The sequence below is a fragment of the Rana temporaria genome, chromosome 1, assembly GCF_905171775.1.
Source record: "Rana temporaria chromosome 1, aRanTem1.1, whole genome shotgun sequence".
NCBI lineage: Eukaryota > Metazoa > Chordata > Amphibia > Anura > Ranidae > Rana > Rana temporaria.
In genome coordinates, this window is record NC_053489.1 from 421,486,955 (window position 1) to 421,499,367 (window position 12,413).

The 12,413-nt window shown below is 45.9% G+C and overlaps 1 protein-coding gene across 1 annotated transcript in view; it reads right to left on the reverse strand.

Annotated features, from left to right (window-relative positions):
- TMEM150C (transmembrane protein 150C) overlaps positions 1-12,413 on the reverse strand; it is a 152,432-nt gene that overhangs the window by 14,924 nt on the left and 125,095 nt on the right. The window contains exon 3 of the mRNA XM_040325223.1: positions 11,243-11,324. Within this exon, the coding sequence (XP_040181157.1) occupies positions 11,243-11,322 (80 nt within the window). The 5' untranslated portion in view covers positions 11,323-11,324. The remainder of the gene's footprint in view (positions 1-11,242; positions 11,325-12,413) is intronic.

Here is a 12,413-nt window from a genome sequence, read left to right on the forward strand (position 1 = left end):
GTACCAGCTTAATAGACTACTCAGAACTCATCAAACCCCGCTTAAGCTCCACTCTATGGGTCTATGCCCAAACCCTTTATGTAACAGGTGTGAATGGGACTTAGGTGACTTGATTCATTTTATATGGGGATGCCCAAAGCTCCACCACTATTGGGGTACAGTAGTTGCAACGATATATCATGCATTGCAGGTTTCCATTCCAGTTGAACCTAAACATTGTGTTTTGGGTATATTGGATGACGCTATTCAGGATACATTTCTAAAAAAGGCAGCAGCTAGGGCATTATTTCAGGCCCGTAGGCTTATACTTGTGTAGCGCCTGTGTACTTTCAGCCCAGGTGCTATCTTAAATTTAGAGGGGGATGAGAGGGTTAGTTTACTCTCATCTAGCTAATTCATGTAAATTAGGCCTCTACTCTAGCTGGGCTGTACTGCCAGTTCATTCTGTATTCCAGAGATACCTTTCCATCTCTGGGCGACAGGTGGCATCACTGGAGTTCAGTCTGAAGTGTCTCTTGCCAGCAGCCAATCGGGAGGGGTTTTCCCTCGCGGAGCATGCTGGGGGAGGGTACTTCTTGAGCGGACGCCATATTTTTGGGAGAGTTCTGTTCCTGGTTCCGGGTGCGGCACCCACCTTCAGGGTGTGCGCACATCCCGAGCCCCGGCGATATGGCCTACCAGGCCGGGGCGCACGTGCTACGCGGTGTCCTTGGTTCCGGGACCATGATGGCCCGGAGCAACTGAAGCTGTGGCGGGGTCCAGTCAACTACTGGGTCCCCAAATTTTCTGGAGAAGATCCCAAGCGAGTTGTGCTGTTTGGTGGGGAGTCAGTCTGAGGTGAGCCCGGAGGCAGGCGATCCAACAGGGCCTAGACAATCCACCGGGGATCGAGGTGACTGGACATTGACAGTTTGTTCGATGGCAACCTGTCAGTCGGTGACCATTTGAAAGACTACCTGAGGGAGATTCGGGCACTAATTTACCAAGGAGGATTTACCTCACTATCTATGTTATGGAGAAGGGGCCTGTGGCAGAGGTCCCGTTCTGATCCGTCAGTTCTATTAAGTCTGTGGCAGAGACTTATTTTCTCCTCAAGCTCTGAGTGATACCCTGGCTGCCAGGTCGGTGTGAGAGGCCTGTCCGGGTACACTATACCCTCTTGGCTGAGAGGCGACGAAAGTGAAGTTTATTTGAAGCAGGACTGCTTCTGTATCATCCAAGCCTGAGTCAGCAACTTTCTTCTCTTCACCCATCTTTTCCTATCTACCTCAAGTTCACTGTTTCCTGTGTTGGGCAAGAATAAAAGTACAGAAAAAGACACCTTGCTGTTTGGACATTCCGTCATTACTCTCATCATTTCATCATCATTATCCCTAGACACTCACAGAGGTAACACGCCGTCCCTAATCTATCCAGCGGCTCCTGCGGGGGTAGCGCTACACTTGAATATTGGATCTCACCAGTCCCTCCTTCATCTAAAATGTGACTTGAACAGATGGGCACCATGTTGCGCTTTGAAAAACATATACTTCAGCACAGGGGTAACCCCTTCAAATTCGAGAAGGTATGGGGGAGTTGGTTAGCAATCCGGGTTTAGCTCCAACTGATTTACTTATGGATAGAATGCTCCTCTGATGCCTCGCTTTTTAATCTGTGGAGTGCTTTTACGGTCTGTACCAAAAGGGACAAGGGGGGCTCTCTCACATTGGGAGGGGGGTCTACCCCTCCCATTTTGAAGATGTCTACAACTAGGGCCATAGGTGACAATGATGGGGTAATCTATGTGGTGCAATGTTAAATGTTACTCTGACCTGTTGTGTACTGATTTGTGGTATTTGTACTTGTAGCAGTGCCCCCGTAGGAGCCGCTGAGTGTTGTGGCCCACCTGTCACCCTGCCCAGCCTGGCATTCACTTCTCAGTCACCTTAAGACAATAAACGGTCCATGGGCTTGTTTTTGTATGTTTTATTGAGGAAATTTTACTGGTGAGATGTGGTGAGAGAAATATGGGATGCCCGGTGAATTGTATATCAATCAATTGGAGGATTGTATATCAATCACTTGGTAAATTACATAACAATCAATTGGGACAACTATGTACACTTCTCTGTACATGTTATTACTTCAGTCTCCTCCAGCACTTTCCTTGCTTGCAGACTATTCCTCTTCCCTCCTTCTGCACAACTCTTAATCCTCAGGACCAGCTAGCACATGTAAGGTTAGGCCTGACACTGGCTCACCCAGGCCTCGGCAATTGCCCTTTGCAGGCAGGGACTGCAGACCCCTATAGTGTAACATAAATACAAAGTCTTTAGTGCTAGCTGTCCTTATGGACTACAGCTCCCAGTCAGTCCTCGTCAGGTCCCGCCAGCCCTCATGGCTGCCCGACTCCACTGCCCATGACATTGCAGTTCTCGCTACTGGCTCTGCACGCATCTCTGTTTTCCCTCAGTCCTCTCAGGCATGCCTCCACAGCCCTCATGACTGCACATGTCACTCACCAGCCATCCTTGTTGCAACCAGTGGTACCCTCCTGAAGACTTGCCCGGCAGTACTGGCCCCTGCTGTCCTCTCTTGCTCCTCCTCTGCTTCCTGTCCAGAAGCTTCACGCTTTCCTGGAGCGCTCCATCCTGCACCCGTGCCCCAGGCCCAAGGTCACCAACCAGAGATTTGGGAGCTCCCTCAAAGGCCCCGACAGCCTAGTACGCCATCTCCAGTTCTTCCACCCGGCAACTCCCCCCCAGCTGGGCTGACTCTAGGTATTTAAGGAGGCCTACCCCCTGCCAATCCAGGTTGGGGATTGGTCAGAGCTCCTTAGAACACCCCGGGCACCTCTCCTCCTCTCCTTCTGGAATACTCTAGAAGAAAAAGGGAGGTCTCAGTGACCTTGCCTGTGAGTCACCAGCTGCTAACTCTGAGCCAGTCCCAGCCCGCACAAACCAAAACAAACAGGCCTGGCTGCTAGCCAGGCCTGCCTAAATTTACTTACAGAACAAAAATCATATTCTATCACCTACCTAAGTAGAGGATGCTACATACTATTCTGATTGTACTGTTCGTTTATATTTGTAAGTGACATCTCAATAAAATGTTACTTTAAAGGCGGGGGGATCCCTGGCTGGAGCTAAACTTTTAGTAGAATATTTTCAAGATAGAGAGGTTTTTAGGACTATCAGATGAACAAGATGTACTGCTCTATACTTGTCAATTAGTTAGACAGCTCAATCTACATGACTGACAGCCCTGTAATTCCCGAGCCACTAGGTGACCTTTTTTTTCTTGATTGACAATTCTCCATGGATAAATGGAGATGTTACTCAGACACAGTGGGGGTGGACACAGGGCACACATGTATTAAGGAATTATTGCTGTTCATTTTCTGACTGCCAATGTCCATGTCTGCACACAGATGAATGAAATCTTTATCATGTTCACTTCTATAGCTGTGCTAAATCAAAAGGCATACAGTACCAAACAACAGCACAGTGTTTCTCAACTCCAGTCCTCAAGGCACCCCAACAGGTCATGTTTTCAGGATTTCCCACCGATTAAACTGCTGTGGTAATTACTAAGGCAGTGAAACTGATCAAAACACCTGTGCAAAACAATGGAGAGCCTGAAAACATGACCTGTTGGGGCGCCTTGAGGACTGGAGTTGAGAAACACTGCAACAGCATATAGTGGGGAAAATAATTATTTGATCCCCTGCAGATTTTGTAAGTTTGCCCACTTCAAAATCAATGAAGGGTCTATAATTTTTATCATAGTTGTATTTTAAATGATAGAGACAGAATATCAACCAAAAATCCAGAAAAAAACATGATACAAATGTTATAACTTGATTGCAGTTCAGTGAGTAAAATAAGTATGTTAGCCCCTACCAACCAACAATAATTCTGGCTCCCACACACTGGCTACAGTATGTGCTCATGTGGTACACAGACTAGTCCTGTCAATTTGAGAAGGTGCTCCTAACATCAACTCATTGTGTGTATAAAGGACACCTGTCCACAGATTCTCTTTCTTAAATTCAAACCTTACTATCATGAGCAAGACCAAAGAGCTGTCCAAGGATGTCAGGGATAAGATTGTAGACCTGCACAAGGCTGAAATGACCATCAGCAAGAAGTTTGGTGAGGAGACAACTGTTGGATTGATTATTCGCAAATGAAAGAAATACAAAATAATCATCAATCACCCTCGGTCTGGAGCTCCATGCAAGATTTCACAACATGGGGTCAGGATTATCATGAGAAAAGTGATCTTGGGGCACGTCCACCAGATGTGGAGAAAGGAACCTGTCTCCAGGTGGCATCTCCAGCAGACTTTGGGGAGTGCCGGGTCAATTCTGTGTAGCTTGAGTGGAGTCTTGTACCACCTGGAGAGGAGTTTGTAGGCGTTCTCTTGTGTCTGGACGTTAACTGATCCCTTGTGGGAGAGTCTGTATATTTGCTCCCAGTCCCTGTCTGTTAGGTCAAGGGACAGGTCACTTTCCCATTGTTGGTTGGCCCAGTGAAGTTTGGGTGAATGTGAGGAGAACAGTAACCCATACGTTGTCGAGATCAGGTGTCGCAGTGGTGTCTTAGAGTTGGGGGAGTAGGGCCTAGACCAGTGTTCCCTAGGGGCCGTCTTGTCGAAGAAATGTCTAAGCTGTATGTAGTTCCAGAACGGGAACTCTTCTTTGCCCATTTTTGCCGCCAGTTCCGATTGAAACAAAAGGCGACCAGAGGTGTAGAAATGACTCGCCCGTACGGTGTCGTGGGGCCAGCCGTCTGATAAGAAGGCTGGACTCATACCCGGGGGAAAGTCTGGATTCAGTCGTAGGGGAGTCATCAGTCCTTTCAGGTCAGACAGTCCGTGTTTGGTGCACGACGTTTGAAAAGCTATTAGGGAGGGTCGGATCAGGGGATGTTCGCTACAGTCTCCTAGGGCTTTGTTCCGAGTGATCCATGGTAGGTGGATTAAGGGCAGGTGGATGAACGTCTGTTCAAGCTCCACCCATTTCTTGCTCTCTCTATTCACTGCCCAGTCTACAATTCTGCTCAGGCCACAGGCTAGGTTGTATTTGTACAGGCCTGGCAGCCCCAGACCGCCTTGCAGTTTGGGGACCGTGAGCCTGGAATAACTCAGGCGCGGGTGAGCGTCATGCCACACGAACTTCGTGCAAGCCGTCTTGTATGATGAGAAGAAGGCCGGGGGAGACTGATTTGTATTGCCTGCATGGTGTTTAGAACCCGGGGTAGAATGTTCATTTTGACCACAGCGATCCTGCCAAACCACGATAAAGGTTTAGGGGACCATCCTTTCAGGTCTTTCAGTATATTCTGGAGCAGTGGGACATAGTTAAGGGAATACGGGTCTGTTAGAGAGGCTGGGAGTTGGATCCCCAAATATGTTATGGCGCGGGTGTTCCATTTGAAAGGGAAGTTTGACTGACACAGGTCACACAGGGCACTGGGCATGGAGACATTAAGGGCTGACGATTTGGAGAAGTTGATTTTGAAGTTGGAGAGTACTTTGAAGTCCTCAAAGTCCTTCATTAAGTTAGGGATGGTCGTGAGGGGGTCTCTAAGAAAGAGGAGGAGGTCATCCGCGAATGCGGCAATTTTGAAGATCTTATTGTTAATTTGGACGCCCTTAATCGTGGGGTTGGATCTGAGACGTCGCAGGAAGGGTTCCAGGGTGAGCACAAACAACAGGGGGGACAGGGGGCACCCCTGACGTGTCCCGTTCGCAATGGAGAAGGCGTCTGACAGGTGGTTGTTCACCCGAACTCTCGCCGTGGGACCCGCGTACAACACGGAAATGTAGTGCAGCATGGTCGGCGGGAGGTTCGCGGAGCGCAGAGTTGCCTGCATAAAATCCAACGCCACCCTGTCAAACGCCTTCTCCGCGTCCAGGGATAGGAAAAACCCAGGGGATTTGTTGGAGGTGAGCTAGTGGTGGATGTTTATCGCCGTGAGGGTATTGTCCCGAGCCTCCCTACCAGGGACAAAGCCAGCTTGGTCTAAGGCAACCATACCGGGCAAGTGGGGCAGTAACCTATTCGCCAGCGTTTTGGCGAACCATTTGAGGTCCACGTTGAGGAGCGATATAGGCCTGTAGTTGGACACCTCTGCGGGGTCTTTGCCCGGTTTGGGGATTACCACAATGTGCGCGGTTAGGAGGTCTCTGGGAGGGGTGTTGGCATTGGCAAAGGAGTTGAAGGCTGAGATAAAAAAGGGTGTGAGGACTGTCGCGTAGGTCTTATAGTAGCCTGCCGTAAAGCCGTCAGGGCCCGGGCTTTTGCCCGCTTTCAGTTGCTTCAGGGCCAGTCTCACCTCTGCGTCGCTGAGAGGTTTGTCTATTTCCAATTTCGCCGCCTCTGACAGTTTGGCTGGGCCGTACTGGCACAGAAAGTCATCGATTAGACCCCGTCGAGCGTCCTGAGTATCCGGCGAAGCCGGGGGCGACAGGTTGTATAGGTCAGTGTAATATTGGACAAAGCGTTTGGCAATGTCGGGGGTAGATTGGAGTTTACGGCCCCCTTCGTCTGTCAGGGAGTGGACAGTCGTTTTGGCCCTCTGGGATTGTAGCGCTCTCGCTAGGAGTCTGCCCATTTTGTCTCCGTGTTCGTAAAACGACTTCTTAGCCAATGCGTAGTTACGTTTAATCTTTCTACCAATGACCTCTAGGAGTTCGGCCCTGGCTAGGTTCAGTTCCTGCAGAGCTGCGAGGGCGTGCGAGTGCTTGTGTCTGCAATGTTGATATAAATAGTTATTGCAACAGGTCCAGGGTGACGTGGAACTCGCTGTAAGTGGCCAGTCGGCCTCACATCCTCGCTTCGCGAGAACGGCTCGCTTCGCTCGCTCGGCCTCCTGGCTCTTTTTTTTTAACATGCCCCATGTCCATGGGGATGGTAAGGAATGAGCCTGGATGTCAGAAGTGTAGCACCACCGCCTCAGTAGTACAATTTGGTGTGTGCAGGCGCCGTCTAGAGCTAACTCTCAGCTTTACATGTTTGGCTATTTTCAGAGGCTCAGTTGACGCCTGCGCAGTACAGGGGGGTCCTTATCCGCCGGGAGAACTTTTTCGGCAAGACGCCGGCAATCAACTCTATAAGGCCGGGTACAGACGAGCAAACATGTACGATGAAACCGGTCCGTCGGACCGTTTTCACCGTACATGTCTGCCCGGGGATTTCTGTATGGTGGCTGTACTCACCATCATACAGAAATCCGCGCGTAAACAATACGCGGGGCGTGCCCGCGCCGTCACCGCGACGATGACGCGGCGACGTGGGCGGCCCTGCCAGTTCAATGCTTCCACGCATGCGTCAAAGTCATTCGACGCATGCGAGGGATGACGGGCGCTCGGACATGTACGGTAGGTCTGTACAGACGACCGAACATGTCCGAGCGGGCAGGATTTCAGCGGGCTGTTTTAAAACAAGTCCAGAAATATTTGCCCGCTGGAAAAAGGCCCGGCGGGCAAATGTTTGCTGGAATCCTGCCCGCTTGGGCCTACACACGACCGAACATGTCTGCTGAAACTGGTCCGCGGACCAGTTTCAGCAGACATGTTCGGTCGTGTGTACGGCCCATTAAGTTGTCCTGAATTTTGGCTCTGTTTAGGCTTCTAGTTGCTACTGTAAGATGTGATTGTTATTATTGATAACTGGGTAACATGCTGTATCTTTATTAATATGGATTTGAATATATGCATTTATATTTTAGACCAATCATTTGTCTGTCCCTGATGAAGAGTCTGTAGAAGTTGAAAGATGTAACAATCTGTAAAGATCTGATTGTTTGAATACTATGGAGTTGACTTACTATACCTGGAGAAGAGCAGCTCTGCATGGTAGCCAATCAGCTCCTTCCTTCATCTTGGTCAATTAAGTTTTGTAAAAAAAAAAAAAATGGAAGCCGATTGGTTTCTATGCAGAGCTGCACCATATTTTGCACTCTCTAGTTTTAGTAAATCAACCCCAATCTATGATGTGTGCACTGATTAGTGCTTGCTTTTATTTTGGTAAATTAATATATATTTGTTTTATAAGAGTCATTATTTCAATGGTGCCTTAAAAATTCCAGTTCTTTTGTCTTTTTATTTTTGTAAAGGATGTGGCATCTTGGCTTACCTTAGACTCTGTTCTACTATTTTCATTTATTCATTTTTACTGGCATTCTTGTCCTCACAAGTTGTGTTAGGAACAATTAACAATTAAGAATGTGTGTGTAAACAATGAATGCCAGGACATTGTGTGGTGCAGCACACGTGTTGTTGTTCATTGATGGGCTCCGCGTTAAACAAACTATTTAAAAAAGAATAGGCTTAAATGTACCTTAATGCATGACAGTCTGGGAAAGGTTACATTTGTTCACAGGACAGAACAATGGGCAGAATTTATCAAAACTGGAGCAGACAGAATCTGGAGCAGCATTAACGCTTTGGCGCTATTTGGTGTAATGCGAATGGGACTTTAGGTTTTTTTTTTCTATTCAATACACTCATTACTTGGTTTATATACAGTGTGTTAAAGTAATTTTACACCCAAAACCAAAAATGTAATATATTGCAGCTTACAAATCATTAGATGTGGTAGCATTTGTTTTCTTTTGTAGGATTTTTCACCCGGTGATCTGGCCAGTAACTCAACTCCTGTTCTAGAGTGCCCTCACTCTGGAAGAAGGAGCACAGGGGGCACCTTTGGACAGCAGCATTGTCAGTCTGGGAAAAGGGTATTGTTATATGTAGTAGCAGATTTAGATACACTAACAAACCGAAGCTGAACTAATACTTTATAAGCAGTTACAGCACCTGTTTTTCCTTTTGTGATTAAGGTTTTACATACACAAATACAAGCTAATCATTGTAAGCACCCCTGTCAGTGTCAAATGGTTTGTCTCATCCCTGTAAGTGATACATCTTCAGGAGAGCTTTTCCTTTTGAAAAACAGCAGACTAAAGCCCTGTACACAGTCAGACCTTCGTCCGACCAAAATCACATCGGAATTCCGTCAGAATTCCATCAGAGTAAAAGAGAACATGTTCTCTATGAAAACTCAGACGGAATTCATCGGAATTTCCGATGGAAATAATCCGATGGGGCATACACACGGTTGGAATTTTCAATGGAAAAAGTCAGTCAGGAACTTCCGATCGTGTGTACGCATTACTGGTCAGATTACCTGGTAAAAAAATCTGTAATTGGTCATTGGTAAGCAGAATTGGTAAACTGCAATATAATAAACATTTGGATATGGCGGTACCTGCGCTTAGGAAAAGATCGTCTAGACTGCAGCCCCCCCTAGTAGATACCCCCTGTGGGGGATACTGAAAATGAATAAATGAAGGGGTGTGGGGATGGTGGCGCTGTCTGTACTTCCACCTATGAGGAGGAAACAGGGGGGGGGAGAAGGAGATGACCCCTCGCCCTATTGCATGTGTATGTGATGAAAATCAGTAGATAAACTTGTGTGGTTTACCGCAAATATTGTGTGTGTAATGAACACTAATTAAAATAATGGAAACTATACCGAAAAAGCTGCCTGATCCGTGGACCACTGATAGCAATCTATACGGCAGTAACAAATGTGCAATCTGTGAACACCATAAGTGTCTTATGTGCTCTGTGAATGTATATGCATCAAAGTACCATATACCCTGGAGCCAGTATAAGGTGTATTATACCAAACACATAAATCCTATATTATCCAGTGGCAAGAGCCATAGGCCCCGTACACACGACCGAGTTTCTTGGCAGAATTCAGCCAGAAACTCGGTTCAGAGCTGAATTCTGCCGAGAAACCCGGCCGTGTGTACACTTTCGGCCGAGGAAGCCGACGAGGACCTCGGCGAGGAAATAGAGAACATGTTCTCGATTTCCTCGTTGTTCTATGGAAGAACTCGGCCCGCCGAGCTCCTCGGCGGCTCCAGGACTGAACACGCCGAGGAACTCGATGTGTTTGGCACGTCGAGTTCCTCGGCCGTGTGTACGGGGCTTAAGACATAAATGTCTTACGCATGTGTGCGCATGATACCAAAAAAGTTTTTTTTTTTAAATTGGTGATGATACAAAAATGAACCATAAAACATTCAATAGAAAATTCCAAATAGAAAAATTATTAGAAAGATTATTAGAAAAAAGTTCATATATATTAAATAAAGATCCGTGACAGCTCCTATATTCAAATTTGTGCTTCCGAAGTGGTTCCGGTGCTCCCCCACCAGCGTCCCCACTCACCAGATAGACTCACCCCTACAGGGGTATACAGCATGTAATTCCAAACTTCCACGGTTTGGCTGTTGCCCTCATCCACTTCTCACGTTAGCTGTGAAGCAAAACTGTAACTGGTGTGCATACAGGAGAAGCAGCCACTGGGGGTCCAATATCCTCAGGGAGAAGAAAAACAGGCTTCCATGGTGTAGTATAAAAGCTATTTATTTATACTTACACTCACAAATACGTACAAGGAATTGCGGGTGAAAAATAATCTGGCTCCAACAGTGGCCAGAACAAAAGAAACCAAAAAGATATTACAAATTAGAATTAAAAAGTTGCCAGAAAGGTTAAAAACTAAACACCGGGTATAGTGCTAACCAAGCTGGGAATGCGTATAAGCTGGCTCTACCCGGAAGTGGCGTGCGTGCATGCATGCGTGTCTGCGCCTTACGCGCGTTTCGTCATTACGTCTTCAGAGGCGTTTACCGCCTCTGAAGAAGTAATGACGAAACGCACGCACGACAATTCCGGGTAGAGCCAGCTGATACGCTTTGGAATTTGCTTGTATTCACATTAACACTTTATTAGACTCGGTCTAGGCATCAATAAGATTTTGTGCGTGCCAATATGTTTCTATTTATTACATTTGGTGCAGGCTTAATTCATAAAGGAGTTTGAATAATGTGTTCTGTGTTTAGTTTTTGCTTTCGTGGTTTTTAATTTTTATTTTTATCGAAGGCGATATTTGTAATTGTTCATTCTTTCTTTAATTAATATAAATGAGGTTACTATTCTGAACGGTCTGTGGCATGCAGCCCAATTTGGTTCTTTGCTCTAATGCCCTGCAGCTACAAAGAACCGTTTTTCTTTTTGTTCACATTTTTTGGGGGTGTCAGTAGATGTGATGGGATTCTGAATCTTTCAGATTGACCCCTTTAATTGTGTTCAGAATAAACGGATCACAGTACTTTGTGGTAAATGTCAGCACTATATGAATAATGATAATGAAAGGTAACAAAAAAAATGTTATACTCACACTATCCATAAGCCAACTGTAGTGAATAGAGACATTACAAGAGGTAGAAACATCCAGAGACTACACTGTTTGGTATCCATATCTAGGGAGTAAAGAAATAATTATGTTACTGCAATTTTAAATTGAAAATCATGCAGTGCTTGTTTTAAAAATGACTTCAAGCTAGATAAAAAAATATCCCATTAGGTATTCCTAAATAATTAATAATGTTTTTACATATACTCAGTGTTAGTGCCGGAATCTGTCCTCTGATCTCTTGTAAGCAACTTTTTTTCTGGAGTTATTATTATTATAATACAGGATTTATATAGCACCAACAGTTTACGCAGCGCTTTACAATATAAAAGGGAGACAATACAGGTACAATACAATAAAATACAAGAGGATTAAAAGGGACCTGTTCAGAAGAGCTTACAATCTAATAGGGTGGGGCAGGTGGTACAAAAGGTTGTAACTGTGGGGAATGAGCTGATGGAAGTGGTAAAAGATTAGTTGGAGACGTGATAGGCTTTCCTGAAGAGGTGAGTTTTCAGGGATCGCCTGAAGGTAGCAAGAGTAGGGGATAGCCGGACAGGTTGAGGTAGTGAGTTCCAGAGGATAGGAGAGGCTCTGGAGAAATCCTGGAGACGAGCATGGGAGGAAGAGACAAGAGAGCTTGACAGTAGGAGGTCTTGAGAATAGCGGGGAGGATGGTTTGGGATATGTTTAGAGACAAGATTGGTGAGGTAGCTTGGGGCAGAGTTGTGGATGGCTTTGTAGGTTGTGGTTAGTATTTTGAATTTAATTCGCTGGGTGAGTTCAGTTTTAATAACAATTTCAGCTTTTATTGCAGGTGCAATAAGTGCTGTCAGCTGGTTGACAATGGGTCCTTAGCCCACTGTAAGCTCCAACCAGACTAACTTTTCTGATTTCTATAGCATATACATTAGGCCAAAAAGCTTGACAAAGCATGCAGAACAAATTGTGATGCCGCCCAGAGTTAAGTCTAGGTAGGATTTTTTTTTATTAGATTATATAAGAGGTATGTTTCATTAAAAATGAATACAGAATGCAGAAAGCCATGTACACTAGGTATTTCTGCAGAAGATAACTCTCTTTTGATTTATTTTCTTTCAAATTTATAAAAACAGTGTAAACTATAAAATGGCATCTACTTTCCTACTTTCCTATG